Genomic DNA, 24,025 nt, shown 5'->3' with positions numbered 1-24,025 from the left:
TATTTTGGGCCAGAACTTGAAACAAGGTACTAAGTACAACTGATAGAAATGATGCTTGTGTTCACACCTTTAGAGAGCTCATAACTATCTAAGTACTCAATGGAGTTCACACGTTTGGGAGATTTCAGGGCTTAGTATGGCTTAGTATGAGATATCTGGAATTCACACCTCCCTTAGGGCCAGAGAGCACTCTGGGAGATAACCCAGAATCCCTCTCTCTCCAGAAGGAGGAGTTAACCTTTGGGAGATCATATATATACAGGAAGCTCTTAGAGCTTGAGAGAGTTTTTCTTGGGAACATTGACTGGGGTTGGAGAGGAACACTCTGGGAGGAAGCCCACAAGCCCTATCTCCGAGGCAAGAGATTCATTGCATCTTCTACCTTGGTGCTGGCTGGAGTCAGAAGGACAAACCTGAGGATCTGGGGAAAGGGAAGGTCCTCTAGGAACCTGGCATAATGGGATTGGCCCGAGAAGAGGGAGGGAGGCGTGCTAGGCTTTGAGAACACTTAAGGAAGGAGACATGGTACCTGGAGTCAGATACCGCCTCTTGGGGGTATGCCCAATGAACTCGCCTGTGCTTCAGTACCTCTCATCCCTCAGGTCCTCCCACATACCTTGAACTGCATTCCTTGCTCCTAGAGGCTTTTTAACCATTACATATTTTGCTTTATAATTAGTGAATTGTTTTTATAAATATTAGCTTATTTTAACCTCATAATTATCCTGAAAGGTAGATACTATTATTATTCCCATATTATATATGAAGAAACCTGAAGCAGACAGGATTTAAGGATTTAATATAAAATAAGTATATAATATAAACAATAGGGATATTACTTCTCAATAAAAATATAATCTTAGCCTGAACATCTAAAACTCTCTAAATCTGATTCTCTATCTTTCCATCCTTATTTAACATTGCTCTTCTTCACTTACTTTAATTATAGTAAAAGTAGCTCACTGGCTATTATTTCAACTCTTTACTCCATTTCCCACCTCTTTGACTTGGTCCAAGCTGTGCTCCTTCCCTGGAATATTCCACTTCCTCACAGGTTCTGTTTCATTATAAAGTTTTCTACAAGATGTCTTCTACTCTCAGTTTTTAGTGGTTTCTCCCTTTATACCATATGCCCCCAAATAGAATGTAAATTCCTTGAGGGCATTAACCATTTAATTTTTGTCTCTCAACTCCCAGAGTGGCTTAAATGGCACAGTGGATAGAACACTGGGCCTGGAATTAGGAAGTACTAAATTCAAATCCAGCCTCAGATATTTACTAGTTGTGTGACCCTGGGCAAGTCACTTTACCCTGTTTGCCTCAGTTTCTTCATCTGTTAAATGAGCTGGAGAAAGAAATGGCAAATCCAGTTGCAGTATCTCTCCCAAGAAAATGCTAAATAGGGTCACATAATTGAAAAGACTGAATAACAACAACAAAACTCCTAGAACTCCCAATTTTTAGTATAATGTATATAGTTGTGTTTAATGCACATAATATAATGCACATAGTTGGTGTTCAACAAATATTTGTTGAATTTGATAAACTGAATTAAAAATGTTTTTTGTCTTAAACTTCTAATAACCTTTAGTGACAAAGCCAGTGGGTACTTTTTTTTTTTTTTTTTAATTTCTAATGCCTCTTGCCTTCTCTATCAGTGTAAATAACTATGAACAGATATTTGGAATATTTTGATAAATCTGTGATCTCACAGATGTTGGGATGCACTTCCCTGGACAGGGAGGAATATCATGAGAGAATACACAACCTAGGCTTTCCATTACTACCATTCTTTAGCTAAATAACTTGCCCACCTCACTTTTTCAAGAAGAAAAAAAAAACACTTCTAATTTATCTACTCAATGAATTATTCAAATGTCTGCTTTTTTTTCCTTTTGTTTTATTAAGTGATTATATTAGCATCTAAACTAAGAATATGTCAGTTGAGAGAAGAGAGAAGAAAAATAATCTCCAAAACAAACTAGAAGGAGGGAAGGGGGTGGGGTGGGGTGCTTGACTCTTGGGTTGAAGTTAATGGCTAAATAAAGATTCTGAATGATGTAATTTTGATTGTTTAGCAACTTCAATTATTCATATTATTCCTATCTTCTTTTATCATAAATAACAAGAACTCATTTATATAGAGCTTTAAGATTTTTAAAAATTGGCTCGCTCTCTCTCTCTCTCTCTCTCTCTCTCTCTCTCTCTCTCTCCTTCTCTCATCAAGGGTTTCAAGGGTGATTGTAAAGTAGCCACTCAAAATCATAAAGACTATCATCATAGCATTTATAGAATGCCTATTGGATGTCAGGCTCTGTGCCAATCTCTTTACAAATACAGAACAACTGTAGGAGGTAAGTGCTATAATTTATTTTACATTTGAAGAAACTGAGGGAAACAGTTATTAAGTGACTTGTGACACAGACTACACAGCTGGTTAGCGTCTAAGATTGGAAGTCAGTCTTCTAGACTCTAGGATAGGCACCTACCTGCCTCATGAACCCAATCCCATCACCAACCAGTATAGGAGCTTTGATCTGCTCTATTTCCAACCTGGATAGGTTTGCTCTTGGTTAAGGATTATTATGCCAAGAGGCTTACTATATTAGTGCTGAACTTCAGTTTTAGCTCATTGCATCTTACTGTATCTCCCAAGATCAAGAGATCCACCATTCTAAGTTTTCCTAGGAGCAGAGATCACCAATTTGCACCTTAATACCTGACCCACTTAAGACTGATGAACGCTTCTAAGGACTTCTTTCACAAATTGCTATAGCCAAAGACTCATGGCTAAGGAATGATAAGTCTCAGAATAGGTCATGGTATAGGAACGTGATGAAATATTATTTTTCTATAAGAAATGATGAAAAAAATAAAATTTTGAGGAATAGCTGACCAAGTTATGGTAACGAAATATTATTGTTCTATAAAAAAATTGTGAACAAGCTGACTTTAGAAGGGCCTGAAAAACTTTATACAAACTGATGCTGAATGAAACAAACAGAATGAGGAATACATTGTACACAATAACAGCAAGAATGTGCAATGATCAACTATGAAAGACTTGGCTCTTCTCAGTGGTTCAGTGATCCAACGCAATCTTAATAGACTTTGGATAGAAAATGCCAACTGCATCCAAAAAAAGAACTAAGGATACTGAATGTAAATCAATCCATGCTATATTCACTTCTTTTTTTTCTTTTTCTTTTCTTTTCTTTCTTTCTTTTCTTTTTTTTTTTTTTTTATGTCTCCCATGGTTTTTCCCCTTTGGTCTGATTTCTCTCTCTCCCAACATGATTCATAAAGCAACATGTATTAAAAATAAATAAGTTTACTAAGAAAAAATTTAATTAAATTAAAAAAAGAAGAAATGGTGAACAGATTGATTTTAGAAAAGCCTGGAAAAGGAGATCCTTATATACTTTAACAACAATCCTATATGATGATCAATTCTGATGGACCTGGTCACCTTCAGCAATGAGATGAACCAAATCAGTTCCAATGGAGCAGTAATGAACTGAACCAGCTACACCCAATGAAAGAACTCTGGGAGATGACTAAGAACCATTACATTGAATTCCCAATCCCTATATTTTTGCCCGCCTGCATTTTTGATTTCCTTCACAGGATAATTGTACAATATTTCAGAGTCTGATTCTTTTTGTACAGCAAAATAACCATTTGGACATGTATACTTATTTTGTATTTAATTTATACTTTAACATATTTAACATGTATTGGCCATCCTGCCATCTAGGGGAAGGGATGGAGGGAAGGAGGGGAAAAATTGGAACAAACGGTTTGGTAATTGTCAATGCTATAAAAATTACCCATGTATATAAATTGTAAATAAAAAGCTATTAAAAATTTAAAAAAAAACAAGAAAGCTAAAATTGAGAAGTAAAGAAAAAAATGGATAAAAAATGAATCAATATTGAAGAGCACTGATGTAAAGAAACTATTATATGTCTGAAAGAAAAAAAAAAAAAAAAAAAAAAGCCTGGAAAGATTACATGAACTGATGCTGAGTAAAAGTGAGCAGAACCAGGAGAACATTATACACAGTAACCACAAGATTAAGTGATGATCAGCTATCACAGACTTAGCTCTCCTCAGCAATACAATGATCTGAGACAATTCCAATAGATTTGGGATGGAAAATGCCATCCAATCCAGAAAGAGAACTACAGATCGAAGCATACAATTTTCACCTTTTTTTGGTTTGCTTTTTTTCTTTTGTGAGTTTTCTCTTTTGTTCTCATTTTTCTTTCACAATATGACATATGGAAATATGTTTAAAAGGACTTGCTGTCTGGGAGAGAGAAGTAAGGGGAAAAAAAATTCGAACTCAAAATCTTACATCTTAACTGACTATCCTATCTATGATTCAACTATGCTTTACCTCTGTGACTCCTCAGATTACTTTCCTTTTCCTTCACCACCAATCTCCTATATGTGTTGTCTCTCCAAATTTAAATATAAGCTTCTTGACATAGGGACTCTAACTTTTGTATTTATATCCCTAGTGTTTAGCCAAGAATTGGGCAATCAAACAACAAGCATATATTAATTGCCCTCTATTAAATAAGCAATCAATCAACAATATTTATTTTGCACATGCTATGCAACAGTTACTGTAGTAAGGCAGCGAAGATATAAACATAAAAAACAGTAATTTTTACTTGTATAGCATATATAAACACACATACACTATATATGTACATATATTAAAAATATATGTATATACATCATGTGCACATACAAACATGTGTATATATGTATTTATTTATATGCATTGTATTATATGTATACAGATGTATTTACTTATATTATTTATATGCATTGTATGATATGTATACATATGTGTATATATATGTGTGTATATATATATATATATATATATATGTATATATATTAAACGATAAGTAGATACAAATACATACAAGATAAAGACAAGGTAGTTTGGGAGATACAGTACCAGCATTTGGGAATCAGAAAGCCTTCAAGGAGATTTTACTGAACTCCTACAATGCAGGTCAGAACCTTTTCTGTAACCTATAATCTTAGAGGTTTCTGGAGCACTAGATCAAGATCATATAACCCATATATGTCACAGGCTGGGTGTTCTCTTCCTGTTCTCTTTGAGTTAATTACTATTTTCTTTCTCACTTTTACATCTTCATTCCACTGGGTGCCATTTCTCCAGGAAATGGAGCACTAAATTTCAGGGACTAAGGTATAGCTTATGTTCCTCTTTGATGCCTTTTATGACCAGGGAGTGTCTTGACCACAGGGCTCTCTCTCAGGCTCTACTCTAATTTGTGAGTAGCCAAACTACAGTCCACAGAGTTAGTCTTGAAGCTTAGATCATAAAAATCAACTGGGAATGGGCACTCTGCCTTACAGCACAGACGTTCTGCATGAATACAGAAAGAACTTCTTTCTTGCAGGTAGCCAGGAAATTGCTATAGGGAAACTGATACAAAAAAGCAACAGCCTGGGGACAGGCAATTTAACATGACTTGTGTTTAAGAAATGGCAGTAAAAACATGAAAAATATCAGCCTGCCTAGAAAAACAGCAGTTCAGCATGCAAGTGATAGCTTCTGCCTAGACTTCATTTAAAAAAAAAGGAGAAATAAAAAGAATGTTTTGCATTGTTCTTACTTACATTAGCTAAAAGAACTAAAGAGCCTTAAGGAAGTTGGGAGGTACCAGGTTCCACACATGATCAAAGCAGAAAGTAAGAGCCACAGAACAGTGATCAATGGGAAGCAGCTTAGCCCTTTCTCGAGCTCAGCTTTAAAAGTCAGTCCAGTAAACTGAATGGATGTCCATCAGTTGGAGAATAGCTGAATAAATTGTGGTATATGAATATTATGGAATATTACTGTTCTGTAAGAAATGACCAACAGGATGATTTCAGAAAGGCCTGGAGAGACTTACATGAACTGATGCTGAGTGAAATGAGCAAGAACAGGAGATCATTATATACTTCAACAACAATACTATATGATGACCAGTTCTGATGGACCAGGCCATCCTCAGCAACGAGATCAACCAAATCATTTCCAATGGAGCAGTAATGAACTGAACTAGCTATGCCCAGAAAAAGAACTCTGGGAGATGACTAAAAACCATTACATTGAATTCCCAATCCCTATATTTATGCACACCTGCATTTTTAATTTCCTTCACAAGCTAATTGTACAATATTTCAGAGTCTGATTCTTTTTGTACAGCAAAATAACGTTTTGGTCAGGTATACTTATTGTGTATCTAATTTATATTTTAATATATTTAACATCTACTGGTCATCCTGCCATCTAGGGAAGGGGGTGGGGGGGTAAGAGGTGAAAAATAGGAACAAGAGGTTTGGCAATTGTTAATGCTGTAAAGTTACCCAATTACCCATGTATATATCCTGTAAATAAAAGGCTATTAAAAAAAAAAAAAAAAAAAGTCAGTCCAGTGAGCTGCTCTCAGATCCATGTTAAATAAGACTCAGCTGCTTGGAAAAAAAAATTAGTAAGATCAATGGTTTGTTTTGTGTGGGAAAGAGACAATAGCAGGAACTGCTCTCAGCATGCAATATCTTCCTTTATTATTTTATTCCAAATGTTTCCTTCTTATAAATGTGTTCTCAATTCTTAAGGCATTTTATTTATCTCCAACAATAATAGCATGTGTGTATGTATATATGTGTGTTTACATGTAGGTTTCCAAGAGCTCTCCTCACAACAACCTGGGGAGGTAGTTTAGCTAAGTATTATCTCCCCCATAGGTAGAAGAGGAAATTGAGGATTAATGATCTCACCCAGGGTCAGACAACTACTAAGGGCAGCAGTAGGATCGCTAAGACTATTTGGTTCACATGGGAGGTTGCATAGTATGAAAAGCAGAAATAAAATAGCAGGATAAAAGCAGAAATGTGATAAGGCTAGTTAGAGAAGCCAAGACTAGCTTGGCAAGAATGGAATCCAGTAGGCATCAAGCAAACAAGAGCTCAAATTCTGATACATAAATCTGTAAGTATCAAGTGGAATACTACAAATCTTAGTAGGAAAAACATGTCATCACAAGAGAAATAAGTGTTACAGGAGCCACCTGTTATTGACTGCTGGGGATCTACTTGACCAGCAGAATAGATTCCTTCAAGTGAAAGAATAACAATACAAGGGGGGTAGTTGCTTTCTCTGACCTCTCTCCTCTTCTCTCTTGCCTCCAATTTATTTCCCAATTCACAAGCACCATCAGTAAGGCCTGATTTGCAATTCCTTAAAGTGTGTTATGATTCACAGCTGTGGGGGCTTCAGAGCATTGACCCACCCCTTGATGGTACAGTCCCCTTAAACCCTTTTCAGGCTTTCTGCGTTTCACACTTAGGCGTTGTCCTTAACAAATGAGCATCTGTTCCTTTTGCCCACTGAATAAAGTGACTTTGTAAGTCCTCACTCAGCCAATCCCTCTGGCCATCTTCTTTCCCTCAACTTTGCTACTTTACAAGATTCTCCTTACTACCACATACACACTGCTCCCTCCCCACTTTCCACCTCTTGTTCTAGGAACCATAATCAAGTCAATGCTCTCTCATTGTTAAGGAAGGGAATGTCAATCAATTCTTCCATGTCTCCACTTTTCATTGAAGACCAAGTGCCCTTTTCTCAAAGGAGTATGAGCTTGAGAGCAAAAACTGTCTCACTTTTATATTTATATTCCCAGTACTTATCATTGTTTGACACAGTGAACATTCAATAGTGTTTTCATTCTGTCTATTTTCCCTGGCATTCAAGGCTTTCCACAATATGACACCAGCACATGCCTCATTTTATGCTACTCTTATCTAATCTCTGTTCCAGTTACTAAATACACCTTTTGCTATACATATACATACTTGTGGCTCACTATCTACACTCTCCTTCAATGAATTCATGCCTATAATTAAAAACCACATCTTCCAGGAAGCCTTCTCTGATCAAAGCTTTCTCCCCCTGAGAACTAAAATAGTATTACTTTGCATGGCACCTTTCTAATCCATTTATAAAATATTGTATGCTATAATAATCTATATAAGGATGACAAATAGACAGGTTGGATGCTCTTCTGGGATCTATTTAAGGGAAAAGATCTCAGGAAAGCTTTTTTATGTTTTTTTTTTCAAATTTATTTTATTTGAAGAAACAATAAACAAAAGGAAAAACAGAAAAACAATACAAAATAAAATGAAATAAAACAAAAAAGAACATTATCATGTGTGTCTAGCAAAATATCAAGGAGGATTCAAATATATAACTCAGAGAAACTTCTAATGAACTGGGGTGGACTCTTCCATGGAGGATTTTTCCCCCTCATTTGTCTTTTTAAATTTAATATTTTAACTTTCCCCCAATTCTATGTCAAAACAATTTTTAACATTTGCTTTAAAAAGTTTTTGAGTTCTAAATCCTCCCCTTCCTTCTCTCACCTTCCCTCTCATTGAGAAAGAAAGAATTTGCATTTAGGCAAAACATATTTCCATGTTAGTCATGTTGTGAAAGAAAATGCAGACAAAAAAAAAGAAAGTAAAGGAAAAGTATACTTCAATCTGCATTCAGACTCTATCAGTTCATACTCTGGAGATGGAAAGCATCAAAAGTTCTTCAGAATTGTCTTGGATCAGTGTATAGCTGAGAATAGCTTAAGGCATTCACAATTGATCATCATAAAATATTGCTGTTACTATACAGAATGTTCTCCTGGTTTTGTTCATTTTATTTTGCATAAATTCATATATATGTTTCCAGATTTTTCTGAGTGTATCCTGTTCATTTCTTATAGCACAATGGTATTCCATCACAATCATATACAAAAAACATGTTCAGTCATTCCCCAATTGATGGACATCACCTCAATTTCCAATTCTTTGCCATCACTAAAAGAGCTGCTATAGATATTTTTGTAGATATGGGTCCTTTTTGTTTTGTTTTTGTTTTTGTTTTTACCTCTTTGAGATAGAGACATAGTAGTGATATTGCTGAATGAAAGGATATGTGTGATTTTGTAATCTTTGGGTATAGTTCCAAATTGCTCTATATATCCAATTCAGTGTGTATGTTTTTCTCCATGAGCCAATTCCAATGAGAATAAGGTTCATTAACTTTCCCCTCCCCTTCTCCCTCATATTTCCTTCTTTGTGGAGAATTTATGAGGAGAGGACAGAGACAAGAGTCTGATAGGATGAAGAAATATCAATAGGCTTTAAACTATATCACTGGATGGATTTAACATGGAACTACTGAAGTGTTTTGTTTTGTTTTGTTTTGTTTTTTTGCTGAGGCAATCAGGGTTAAGTGACTTATCCAGGGTCACACAGCTAGTAAGTGTTAAGTGTCTGAGACCAGATTTGAACTCAGGTCCTTCAGAGCTGATGCTCTATCCACTGTGCCACCTAGTTGTCCCGAACCATTGAAGTCTTGAAGTATGATCATTTGCATGTACTTTATTGTCCTTCTACAATGGAAACTCCATGAGGGCATAGACAATGTCTCACCCAAACTTTATATTTCACCACACCAGTCTAGTGCTTTGAACATGGTAGATACTTAATATATGTTTGAACTAAACTGGAATCAATCCACAAGTATTTGTTAAATTTCTATTCTGGGTGCTAGACAAAGACAGATGAAACTGTTTATTGCTTCAAGGATCTTATATTCTATTCTGGAAGAAAATAAGGTTACCGTGAATTCAATAACCTAGGCAAGAGTATATCCAACTGAGCGTCAAGTAACCAAGTGAACACAGATCATGCTTATGTGCTATGGAATTTCCCTTTAAACTACAGCAACTATGGGATTCACAAATTTTGCTTTGAAACAGACACTCATGCATCATTCATATTAATACTCATCTTTTGTTTCTGCTTTGGAAATCTGAATTGTCTCTAGCCCCTTGAACAGTCACTTTCTCAAGGCTACTTCAGTGACTTGGCCAAACATTTTATTTGGAACACATTCATTAAGAGAAGAGTGACAAAAAATAGAAGTGCTGGCATGAATGTGAAGCAAAATTTAGGAAATAAAGAAATCAACCATTATAAGTCTGATAAAAACTTTAAGGAAATCATTCCAGGCAACATAGGAGAACTCAAAGTTTGAACCTAAAAAGAGCTGTTTATATATGTGGTAGGACTCAACAGGAAAACATCAAAAACACAGCAAAATACAAAACACAGAAAGTCATTGTATGAATTTCAATTTTTTTTCTGAGGGGGAGGGAAGAGAGAGTTATTTTTTTGATAGTGTAGAGGGACTGAGCCTTTGGATCCATTTCCTGCATTTCTACTTAGATAAAATAGTATTCTAAAAAGAAGAATTGAATTCATATTAGCAAGGACCAAAGGACTGGCTTTAAGAAACTGGGTTAAAAGCAAGTAAAGCTAAAAGACTGTATTTATAAAGATAATTAACTCCAAACAAGTCATGGTTGCATTAATAGAGTTTATGTTTGTAGAGTAACTCTTTCATTTTTTTTAAACCTATGAGCCTAAAAGCTCCCAGACAATATAGCTTGCATTTTCATGGACTCTCTGGAGACTCATCTTATTGAATACTATACATTTGATAATGCCATTTTTAGTTAGCCCAAGCCTTCAATGACTTACCTGGGTCCATAAAACTAAGGGAGAAACGGGAACAGAATCTGATTATTTTAGGCCTGTTTATTAGGCCAGTGAATTTTCACTATACCACGCCAAAGAATGTGCTGTCTGTCATATTCAATTGATGAACCTAATCGAGGAAATTCAAGTGTTATTCTTTAGTAGGGATGGGAGATGGGGACTAGACTTGTGCTTTCATTTGCTTAAGGAACACCTATGTGAGGAAACACTTTCAATCCATGCAAAGCAGCAACATCTCTGAACCATAAAGATACTGTTGAGGTCAAACAACTGGCTCAGAGCAATCAGTATGTCTCACAAGTGGTCACAGGTCTTCTTGGTTTCAATACAAGCTCTCCATCCAGTAAGTCATGATGTGTCTCTCAAGGTACTAGGGACATAATCAGCCTGATAATGGAAGTACAGATGGTTTTCCTTTATGCAAAACTAACTCATTGTATATGTGTGAAACATATAATAAGGGCAATGGGTTATAGTGGAAAAAGAGTCCAGGATATCTAGTCCAGAAATGTCACACATGCAGCTGCCTTGTGCAGCCCACATGATTCCTGAGTATGGCCCAAATAAGAATAAAATGTAAATAAAAAATGCCATCTGCATCCAGAGAGAAAATGGGGAGTGACTGTGGATCAAAGCATAGTTTTTTCACCTTTTTTTGGTTGTTGTTTGTTTGTTTGCCTGGGTTTGTTTTTTTTTATGTTTTCCCCCCTTTTGATCTCATTTTTCTTGTACAACATGACAAATATGGAAATATATTTAAAAGAATTGCACATGTTTAACTTGTATCAGATTGCTTGCAGTCTTGGGGAGGGAGAGATTAGGGAGGGAGGGAGAAAGATTTGGAATACAAAGTTGGAACACAGCAATCAATGTTGAAAACTTTCTTTACATGTATTTGGAAAAATAAAATACTATTCAAAAATGTCACTGGGAATTATTTTTACAAATTAATACAAATAAAATAAAAAACAAATATTAGGACTATATGTGATTCTCTAAGTCAATATGCCCCCTCAAGGGATCCCATTCAGCATCAAATCTTATGAGTTTATAATTTTAAAAGGGCTTTCTTCTAATTAAATAAGGAAACATTTGTGATATGCTTACTAAAGAATTTAATATAGTTTAAAAATACTTAGATAAAGGAAAAGAGAAAATGACTGTGTTAGCCTCCAAGGTCAATTAATATGGTCATATAACTGACTACATGAAAAAAAAATTTATTCAGATGATGTTGGAAGCATCCCTACCCATCTGCTTCTCTACTTCCCATTTTCATGTGTCATTAGCTATTAGCTAATGTAGAACTCTCCTAAAACTAGCACTTGTGGAACAGAATCCTTTACTTCTTTTTGAACTAAAGTACTTTTGTTTCCCAGTGTACAAAAATATATCCAGGGTTGATCCACTGCACTTATATCACAGATTTTCAAGCTCTTAAATCAAGAAATTGATGAGTTCACTGGGTCAAGTACAAGCAGATTAAAAGCACTGCCAGAATGATTTTGCCTGTCATCTCAGGCTCCAAACACTTTTCACTGCAATCCCCCAAACAAATCAATTGATTTCTTGACCTTTTCAATAGCAAACTACCATCTTTGCCAGTCTCCCTAGGAAAGAAACCAAGGGACAAGAGACAAAAGGGAGCAGGAAAGGAATAAGTATTTAAATAGAACTTACTATGTGCAGACACTCTCTACTAAGCACTTAAATATTACCTCATTTGATCTTTTATATAACACCCCTGGAAGGTGGATGCTATTATTATCCCTATTGTATAGCTGAAAAAACTGAAGCAGATAATGGTTAAGTAACTTGCCCAGAGTCATAAAGCCAGTATAGTCTGAAACTGGATTTGAACTTGGGTCTGCCTGACTCCAGGCCCAATACTCTATTCACTCTGCTCTATTGACAATGCCAGATCAACAACATTCATTCATTCAATAATTATCTACTAAGTCAAACATTGTGATGAATGTTAAAAATACAAAGATAAAAGCGAAGATAGAACTTGAGCTCAAAAATGCCAAAATTCTATATAGTGCTTTAAGAAAACAGTATCAACTGCTTCTCAGTTTTCCCATTTACTTTAATATTAGAGGAAATATTTTAAAATACTTTGGCAACTGTATTTTTTGTTTATTTTTAATACACATTGTTTTATGAATCATGTTGGGAGAGAAGAAACAGAACAAAAGGGAAAAACCATGGGAAAGATTAAAAAAAAACAGAAAAGGTGTAAACATAGCATGTGTTGATTTACATTCAGTCTCCTTACTTCTTTTTCTAGATGCAGATGGCATTTTTTGTCCAAAGTCTATTGGGATTGCTTTGGATCACTGAACTACTGAGAAGAACCAAGCCTTTCATAATTGATCAACACACATTCTTGCTGTTATTGTGTATAATGTATTCCAAGTTCTGCTTGTTTCACTCAGCATCAACTCATGTAAATCTTTCCAGGCCTTTCTAATCAGCTTATTCATCATTTTTTATAGAACAATAATATTCTATTACCTTCATGTATCACAACTTGTTCAGCCATTCCCCAATTGATGGGCATCGACTACTTTTCCAATTCTTTACTACCACAAAAAGAGCTGCTATAAACATTTTTGCATATGTGGGTCATTTTCCCTCCTTTATGATTTCCTTGGGACACATAGCCCTTTGGATGTAGTTTCAAATTGCTCTCCAGAATGGTTGGATCATTTCACAATTTCCATATCCCCTCCAACGTTTATCATTGGTTCCACCAAAATGTTGGTGTTTCTTTTCCCTTTTCACCTTGTTTCAAGTTGAGTTGACATAGGATTCCAACACTTTACTGTCATCTCAGCCAATTTGAGGGGTGTGAGGTAATACTTCAGGATTGTTTTAATTTGTATTTCTCTAATCAATAGTGATTTAGAGCATTTTTCATATAACTATAAATGCCTTTAATTATCTGAAAATTGTCTGTTCATATCATTTAACCATTTATCAATTGGAGAATGTTGATAACTGTATTTTGATATGATGTATTTCCTTTGTAATCTTGTACATTTTATTCCATATATTTAAAAATATGATCCTGAGGAGGGGTCGACAGACTTCCTCAGATTGCCAAAGGGATTCATGACATATAAAAAGTTAAATACTTTTGAGTATCCTTGTCCCATCCCCTAGTAATAAGAACAATAAATGCACAACCAAGCATCCCTTGATGGATTTTTCTGTCCATATGTCACACAGACATGGCAGAAAGAGGATCTTGACTATATAAATAACAATCAGATAAGAGAGTAAACAACCTGTCTATGAGGTCCCCTACTTATAATTGGGTTGTATGGCTCCAAAGACTTTAAATTGTCATTTTTAGCCTCAAACCCAAATATCCCAAATAAGCTCTCTTCTCTTTTCCTACCTGTTGTCACAGGCATCTAGTTAATGCTCCTTTTCACATTCTTGACTCTCAGGAAATTGACTTGTTACCAATTAGAATCAATATATCTCCACTGGTTGGGCCACTTTTGCAAGCTAAGGACTGCTTGGGGGTATATTGATATTTGTGATCCACAAAGAGGAACAGTGAAAGGAAAATGTACATAAAATGTCATCACACCTGCTTCTTCATCAGAAATGGGGGAAGACAGGCAATGGTGACATTTGGGTCAAAGGAAAAATGTGGGATTCAGAATTTCTATGTTGTGTTCTATGTCTAAATGATAACTGTGTTCATAACCACCTGAAAGTGAAATGGGACACACATAAATATTGAGAACAATCAAAGTTTTACCTTCTGGCTCTGAGGCCCTTCTCCTTCATCTGAGACCCCATCTTCTTGCTGATCATAAGCAGGTCCTCCCAGAAGTCGAATTCTTTTCTCACACTGTTTCTTGGCCACAGTCAACTGGTTAATGTATCTTTTCATATTCCTGGCTCTCAGGAGATCAGCTTTCATCGCAGCAGTCTCTTTGCCTGTTGGTGGAGCAACAGATAGCATCCAGTTAAGGGAGACATTGGAGCAATGAACAAACTGCAGAGTATCACCAGCTCACACACATACAGGCAGGCAGACTCAGCATTTCAAAATCACATTCACTTCTGATTCCCTCAGCTACCATGAATTCATCCAACAAGATAATTTGATACTTCAAGAATCTTAACATTTGCTAAATGCTAGTTCTATATCAGAAACCCTCCACGCCTTACTGGGCAGTTTTCAGCAATTACTGTAGACAAAAATAATCTTCTCCTAGTGGTCAATTATTATTATTTTTAAAATTATAACCCTCTCTAAATTTAGATACACTTGTCCTCTGACTAAGGATCCACTTCAAGGCCTTTATTCAAAGGAAGCAAAATGCCAACTTGGAAATATTTTTCCTTAGTTGTTGAAACAATGAACTTTAATAGCTCTGACTCTCTGGAATTAAGTGGCTGAGTCTAACACTGTAAATTGCAGCTTTAAATATTTCTAGTAAAATTACTGGATTTTAAAAAATTGATCCTATTTACAATTAATTGATTTTGTCCTGTCACTGCCTAAGTCATGGTACTTTGCATCTGAACTAATTAGTTCAGAAATTCAGCTGGCCTGTTACAAGTTAAGTTTAGAAATCCAGTTCTCTTGCTAATTACTGTTCTATTCTTGCTTCAAGAAAATTTGTTATTCTTGAGGGATGCAGGTGGACTCAAACAATGAACAGTTCTTAGTCAGAGAAGGGAAGAAGAAGGTTGTTGCCAGCCCCCCATTTCCAATTTCCAACCAATCGTATCCTCCCCCATACCTCAATTCTGTTAATGTTGTTCAGTTGTGTCTGAGATTTCATGATCCCCTATTTGGGTTTTCTTGGCAAAGACACTGGAGTGGGTTTCTATTTCCCTCTCCAGCTCATGTGATAGATGAGGAAAATGAGACAAAGAGACTTAACCAAGATCATACAGCTAGTTAATATCTGAGTCTGGATTTAAACTCATGAAATTAAGTTTTCCTAACTCCAGACCTGGCATGACATTCACTATGCCATCTAGTTGCCCCCAGCTCTGAAACCAATCACATTGATTTTGCCATTTTTGATGTAGAGTTCTTTTAACCAATTATAATTTGTGTCCTGCCTATGAAGACCTATTCTTTGTCCTATACTCCCCAAAACTATATAAAAGAGCTGCTCCCTCATTCAGGGTCTAAATTTTTCTGAGGAAGCTGAGATTTCATTTATTTGTGTCAGAACTTGGTCTCACTGTCACGCTGGTAATTATTTGGTCATATGCTCAGAATATGTTCTTCAGACTCCTTGGGGAATCAACCCCAGGAAAAACTGAGCATAGTATTTTTTTTTCTTTTCCTTTTTTTATTGAAGTTTTTTTTTATTTTCAAAATATATGCAAGAATAATTTTTCAACATTGACCCTTGAAAAACCTTGTGGTCCAGTTTTTCTTCTCCTTCCTCTCACCTCCAAAAGAAGTTCATGAGTGGTGCTTAGGTCACTGGATGACCTGCCATGACCAGAAGTATACTAGTAAAGCACTTTCTTTCTTTTTCTGGGTTTTTTTTTTTTTTGCGGGGAGAAGCAATCAGAGTTAAGTGACTTTCCCAATTAATAAGCTTCTGAGGCTGGATTTGAACTCAGGACTTCCTGATTCCAGGACTTGATGTTCACTTCACCTAGCTGCCTGAAGTACATTCTTTCAAATCTACATCAGTTTCTCAACTTTTGGAATATCTGGCTGATAGACACTGATAAAACAATCTATAACCTTCAGCCTCCACCTTTCAGACAAAACAAAAACCTTAGCCTTTTCAAAAATCAGAGAGCCAATTCCATGAATCCAGCCCCAACTTCAGTGTTATCTGAGATCTGTGTGTTCATGCATACTGTCACTAGAGATCATTGGAGAAGGAGTACCCAGAAATTTCCTCTCCTCAAAATCTCAAATTCTATTTCATGGATGGCATTCAGACCAAGTTAAATTTCACAAAATGTAAACAAGCTAGACTTCAGTTTTAAGCTCAGTGCCAAATATTCCCTGTGGTGAGCATGCAGACAAGATTTCAATTCAGAACAGGGAATATCTGGGAGTGTAGGGGGAAAGGGCACCCGTTTTCATCACCTATATTCCTCTTTTCCCAAGGAAGGCTTAAAATCTCTTCTATAAGAATAAAGACCAGAAGCAGCTTTATAAAAGGAGGAGGGAGGGAAAAAAGGAAAAGATCCCATAACCCAGCTGCAGAGTTAAGGAGAATGTTCTCGGGTTGGAGGGCTTTGAATATAGAGGGCTCCTGTGAATCTGCTCTGTTTGTTAATGAGCAATACAATACTATTGTTGGGTCACAAAGCTTCTTGCTCTCCCCAAAAGAGCAGCTTGTAGCTCAGACAATTCCATGTATTTTTGCCTTGGAAAATTAATCCTGCGTTCGGCAGTGAATGCCTACCATGGTACCCTGCCCGCCCATATTTCTGACTAGTGAAAATCCTGGCAAATCCAGTGATCCCAATGAATACGCTGCTTTGTAACCTTAAAACCCATTCAGCTGAGAAATATCCACATGTCGGGAAGAGTGTCAGAGAACGTGTGCACAACCACACTTTACATGACATTATCACTGAGCTCAAACCCAATTCACTCTACAGTTGTTCTATAGGGTCTTAAGGATTCAAGGTAAATGGAACCCATAGTAATGTGCATTGTTAAAACCCTTTTGAATGCAGAATGCTTAATCCGGCTTAGGAAGGCAGATCTGGTGGACAGTGCGCCAAGGCAATGACTTCCTAAAGCAAGTCTGAGGATAAAAATAAGTAGGGTGAAATAATCCAAAGAAAATGACAAGTATCTTGATGTATTTTCCCTCTACCTGATACAATTTTGATTCTACTGAGGACAGATGTCAGAAAACAAAAGCAGCCTAGAGCTGAGATGGAAACCAGGATGAGAAGAGGACCAGAAATCATCCAATCCACATGGATTATTTGAAGAAATTGGAGAAAAAAAAAAATCAGGCAAAGTTTTGGTAGCTGTCTTCTAGTTTTATTTTCAGAGACTGGGCATGTTCTGTCTACCTCCCAAACAATACATGGGGGCTGGCATTTAATGAAAAAAACTTGAATATTCTGGGCTATTCAATAATACCTTTGGAAGGCAACGATTGCCTCTAAATTGGGGGGGATTTAGGGGTAGATTGGGGAAGTATTTTGTTAGGGATAATGTGATCACAAATTTAGAGTTACAAGAGATCTTAAAGACCATTGTGTTCAACATCTCTTATTTTACAAATGAGAAAACAAAGGCACAGAGAAGTCAATTAAGTGGGATTTGAACTCGGGTCTTAATGATACTAAGTCCAGAACCCAATCACACTGATCAAGTCTGGAGGGCACTAGTGGATCTATGAAATCCCTTGGACATCTGAAATTCTATGATTTTGTCAGAAAAGGATAATGGGCTGAAATATAAAGAGACAAATACATTCAGGAAAAGATTTCTGATTATTAAAGTATGGAAAACAATAATCGGTTTAGAAATGCCATTATAGAAGATCATTGGAAATTTTTAAGAGAAAAATTTAGGTCCAAATAGCTCAGAGAGCAGAGATGTATCCTTTATTTGAGGAGAGAAGGGGAATTAAATGATGACATGAGGAATTGTTTAAAAAAAAAAAAAACACAAAGGACAACTATCCATTTCTAAGACAGTTAGGTGGCACTATAGAGTATAGAGTGCCAAGAATGAATTCAGAAAGACTTGTCTTCCTGAGTTCAAATTTGACCTCAGACACTTACTAGCTGTGTGACCTTGGGCAAGTCACTTCATCCTGTTTGCCACAGTTTCGTCATCTGTAAAATGAGTAGGAGAAAGAAATGGCAAACCACTCTAGTATCTTTGCCAAAAAAACCCCAAAAGGTTCACAAAGAGTAGGACATGCTGAAAACAACTGAACAACAGTATCAATTTCTACATTTACCATGATAGCTACAGAGAAATAATAGATCAAAGGATATGAACAGCTTTTAAAAGAACTGCAGACTCTAAGTGGTCAGATGAAAATTGCTCCTAATAATGAAAAGAAAGAAATAAACACATTAAACAACTCTGAAATTATGTTTCATATCCTACAAACTGACAAAGACAGGATAAAATAGAAGCAGTCCATGTTGGAAGGGCTGTGGGCAGACAGGCATATAAATAAATTGTTGTAATAGCTATTAATTAGTTGAAGCCTTCTGGACATCAATTTGGAATTAGGTAAGAATTCAAATGAAATTGTTCATACCCTTTGATCAGTAATTTCATTACTATATTATACATATATAGCAAAAAGATAAGAGGCAGAAATATAAATTCTAATATTTTGTGGTAGCCAAAAACTGGAAACAAAGTTGGGGAAAAAATATGGTGTTGGATGTAATAGAATATTATTGTAGAACAAGAAGTGAGAACAATGAGACTTTCAGAGAAACATGAGAACATGTTTTTGAACTACTGCAGAGTAAAATAAGTTGTAGCAAAAAACCAATATGCACTACAACAGGGTAAATGAAAAAGCTTTTGAAAAGAAAACTGAACTCAGAGTAAATGAAGAATTAAATAATAATCACATCAGAAAACGCAACCACTCATAATTCTGTCTTCTTGGTAGAGAAACAGGAGACTACCAGAACAGATTGTTATTTACACTATCAGAAATGGTCACTATGCCACATCGTTATAAAGACAAGGTTTGATTTAGGAGTAGGACAGACGGTATTTGGGCCAGCAATATCTTCATTCCTCTCTAGGCTACAGTATGGGTTCTTCTACCATGGCTAAAACACATCTCCGGCTCCTAGAATTCACACAAAAATTTAAGTTGCCTCTGTACCTTCTCTCTCATTGCATGAATCCTAGCAGATCATCCATTATAAATTGCTTTAAACTAATGCCCTATATGATTGTTAGCTATTATTAATAAAAAACAAAATGATATCATTAAATCTATTTTGTAAATAGTTATTATAAAGTAACAAATTATAAAATAAAGTATAAACACTGGGAGATATTGCAAGTTTAGTTCTAGACCACTGCAATACAGCTAACACCACAATAGAGTGAGTTACATGAATGTTTTTGTGGTGTTCTCTTCTTTAAAATATAATGGTTCTCTCTGGAAGCAGGTTTCTTGGGGAGGTTTTCTGAGGCAGCCTTAGTTTCAGTTCAGATCAATAATCACTTCAAACACAGTTAGCTGATAAAATCCAAATGTTTATTTCTTATCTCCTTCCTTGGGCCCGGTTAGCTTTCTTAGAGGCCTATCTCTCTGCTTGGTTCCAAGAGCTCTTGCAGCTTGTCCTTTGCCTCTGCTTTCTTCAGACTCCAGCCAGCACAAAAAAGGTGGAAGATGGAACGAATCTGACTTCGCCTGTGAGAGTAGGCTTGTGGGCTTCTGTATCTCCCAGAGTGCTCTTTGGCCCTGAGAGCTTCTTGCTTATGTGCTATTTACTGAGTACACACCAATCATTATATCACTGGGAAACCATTATTTGTTGTAGGATTAAATCAATGCTAAATTAGATTTAAACATTGTCTCCTCAATTTCACTTAGTACCTTGTTTCAAGTTCTGGCCCATAACATTTCCTCGTAGGATCAGATCAATCATACTGAACCAGGCTAAATTAGATAACTATTGTCTCTATCAACTCTAATGAGTTAACACTTTGTAAGGATTCCAACATGTTTTGGTTTCCCAGTATATATAAAAGTTATGTTTAAACTATACTGTAGTCTATTAAGTGTGCAATAGCATTGTGTCTAAAAATACCAATGTACATACCTTAATTTAAAAGTACTTTATGGCTAAAAAAATCTTAATCATCACCTGAACTTTCAGTAAGTTGCAATAGTTTTGCAGATGTAGGGTCTTGCCTCCCAGTTGATGGCTGATGACTGAGCAAGGCAGAAGTTGCTGAAGGTTAGGGTGGCTGTGGCAATTTCTTAAAATAAGACAATAGGGAAGTTTGCCACATCAACTGATTTCACTTAAAGGCCACAGCAGGGCTATTAATTAGTCAGTTTCACTATTGTGTCTCAGAGTGGAGGAAGGTCCAAAGAGAGGGAGAAAGATAGGGGAGAGAGCAGTTAGTGGAAGAGTCAACACATACACAATGTTTATCACTTAAATTTGCTATCTTATCTAGAAGTGGTTTGTGGCACAAACAATTACAACAGTATCATCAAATACCACCGATCATAGATCACCATAAGAAATATAATAATAATGAAAATGTTTGAAATATTGTGAGAATTACCAAAATGTGACACAGAGACACAATGTGAGCACATGCTATTGAAAAAATGACACCAATAGAAAACCTTCAATTTGTAAAAAAGATTATATCGGTGAAGCATTTAAATAAAGTGATGTGCAATAAAACAAGGCAGGCTTGTATCTTTTTATCAGAAATTCGATGTGAACATCACATCATAGTTCAACTGAACTATCACTGTATTTTATACTTAGAAAAAAATTCAATAATAGACTATTTTCCTCTTCGTACTTTACTCCATAGAATTCCAAGACTAAATCATATCCTAGGAGTTTCCAATAGGAGACAAATGAGACTCCTAATAAGGTCTGTTACAGAGCCCCCAGGCTCTTGTCATAAAGCCTTCTTCAACTTCCAACAGCTTAGAAGAATTTGAAGTACTGAGAAAGGTCCTGGAGCACAGTGAGGATGAAGTTGACTGGCAAGCCTCCATCACTGCACTCAAGGCTCTCAAGATGGATTTCAAGAGTTTGGGTGGGAAGCAGAATAGACCATTGGGAAATTTTACCCTTATACTTAAATCAACAGTGATGGTGTTAAGTGCTTCCTGTAAATATGATGTCAGAAATTTTACACTAAACTCCTACACTATAAGAGTTCAGTGAATAGGTATATGTTTACTTTGGGACAACTTAAAAACCTATTCTCCGAAACAGCCCTTGAATTTTTAAGACAAAGGTCAGTGGCAATCTTTGGGGGTTTACTGAAAATCATAAAATTCTCCAAAACTATTGACAACCATTTCCAAAAGCTGTCTTGACACTAAATATTATGTTTGAATCTGAGGCTTGTGTGTTCTTTTAAAAGACAGAAAATGGAATTTTTTTTTCTCAAGATAAATGCTTTAAATACCCAAGTAAAAAAATTACACTTTTCTATTTCATATGAATGGAAACCAAATAAAGTCAAAGACATTATTCCATATTTTATTAGGAGCTAAATTGAAATGTACAAGTATGAAGAGAATGAAAGGAGGTGAGAAAGAAATTGTATAATTTAGAATGAGACAGACAATAGATAGGCCTAGTGTTCACAATGGATGATTTGTTTCTTAATCTAAAATATTACTTCTATAACTTCTATCAAAGGGATCTCAAAATGGAGACATTTTTCTAATATACCTGTTAAAAAGGAATGACAACATATAATTTTAGTTTGTTCATTAAATTATATCAAAAATTATATTTTCCACCCCAAGTAGCTTTCAGTTCGAAAGGATATACAATGATTTAGTGGAATATACTGTATGCAACATTAATCATTCAACAAGCAGGCACAGAGGACAGAGCATTGGGCCTATGGTTAGCAAGTCATTTCAATCCTGCCTCACTCTTCATGACCCCATTTGAGATTATGACTCAAGAAGAGGTGTCATCTTCCTGACTCCAGGCCCAGCACAGGAAGGCATAAGTTCAAATGTGACCTCAGATACTTCCTAGATTGTGTGACTTTGGACAAGTCACTTCACACTGTTTGCCTCAGTTTCCTTATCTATAAAATAATCTGGGCAAAAAAATGACAAACCACTCTAGTATCTTTGCCAAGAAAACCTAAAATAGGGTCATGAAAAGTTGATCATAACTGAAAAATGACTCTGACTCCCAGCCCAGAACACTATCCATTGTGCTACCTAATTGATTAGGAAGATATGAGTTCAAATTCAGCCTCAAATACTTAGTAGTTGTGTGACCCTGAGCAAATTTTTTTTCATGTAACTCAATCTTTATTAGCATTTAAAATTTATTAAGATATGAATACAAGATTTAGTAAAATCACAGAAATGAAATTTATATCAACCAATAACATTAAATTTCTAATTCAAAAACTTCAAAGAAACAAAATCAATGCATATACTATAAAGATGATAGTTTTCCTCAAGTAACTAATATTAGTGATACTTCTATCCAAATAGATAACTAGATACAAGTAGGAGATGTTAGAACTTTATCACTTTCCCCCAATTTCTCTATTATTCTCCTACTCAAAATATGTGCCCCTATTTTCCTTAGTCTGTCACTTGTAGAATAAATACAAACTCACTAATGAAGGAGATGGCAAACTGCTCTAGTATCTTTGCCAAGAAAACCCCTGAACTGTCCATGGGGACATATAGAAACAGATATAACTGAATGATTGAATAACAAATGTGCCAGGCACTGTACTAAGTATACAAAGACAAAAATGAAACAACCCCTGTTTTCAGGAAGATTATATTCCATCATGATAGACAATATGTAGACAAGCATATAAAAAAATAAAAATAAATAAATACAAGGTAACTGTTTTGTCAGAGCCTAGAGTATTCTCTCTTTGATAGATCATATGAGTCAATCACTTCTAGTCAATGAACTCTAATTTCTTTAACTGTAAAATAGGAATAGCCACATTTGCTACCTCACATGATTACTGCAAAGAAAGTAACTGGAAAAGTATAAAACACTCTATAAAATGGGAAACTATTACTATGTCCTACCTCTTTAATTTGCTTAGGTCATCAAGATCATTATCTCCATAGAAAGAATGCTGGATTTAGAATAAGAGAACTTGGTTAGAATTTAGGCTTTGCAACTTATGCCATGTGTGAACTTGGTCAATTGATTTTTAACTAGTATGGCCTCAGTTTGCTCATCTGTAAAATGGGTGAGTTGGAAAAGATAATTCCTAAATTGCCTTCAACTCCAGAAGCATGATTCTAAAATTCATTAACATCTTGCACATATTTCATGTAAGATCTCCTTATGAAAAAGATCTTAGTATAATGAAAAGTGTAGTGGCCTTCTGGAGTCCCTATTTGGGCGCCAAAACGTACTGTCCAAAATAGCTCTCTGGAGGATCTCAGGACCAGCCTTGATCTTAGCAGAGGAGTGCAGGAGGCAGGAGAGCCACCAGGAGGATGGTCAAAGATGGAATGTCTTATTTTTAGTCCTCTCAGCCCTTAAATACCTCAGTATAATTACATCATTATAGCACACTAAGTATGTGTGAACTAGAGAACTATTATGTCACCATGCTAAGTACTAAGTGTATGTAAACTAGAGAACCGTTATCTCATCAATTCCACAGAGTTAACATCTTGTAAGT

General features: G+C 35.8%; 1 protein-coding gene across 3 annotated transcripts in view; it reads right to left on the bottom strand.

Moving 5' to 3' along the window:
- The window catches only part of SNX25 (sorting nexin 25), a 271,192-nt gene that overhangs the window by 69,509 nt on the left and 177,658 nt on the right, over positions 1 to 24,025 (bottom strand). For all 3 annotated transcript variants that reach the window (XM_031943724.1, XM_031943723.1, XM_031943725.1), the window contains exon 7: positions 14,438 to 14,619. In XM_031943724.1, coding sequence (XP_031799584.1) covers positions 14,438 to 14,619 — 182 coding nt within the window. The remainder of the gene's footprint in view (positions 1 to 14,437; positions 14,620 to 24,025) is intronic.

This window comes from Sarcophilus harrisii, chromosome 6 (genome assembly GCF_902635505.1).
Source record: "Sarcophilus harrisii chromosome 6, mSarHar1.11, whole genome shotgun sequence".
NCBI lineage: Eukaryota > Metazoa > Chordata > Mammalia > Dasyuromorphia > Dasyuridae > Sarcophilus > Sarcophilus harrisii.
The sequence above is the reverse complement of the archived record's forward strand: the minus strand, read 5'-3'. Positions and strand labels throughout refer to the sequence as shown.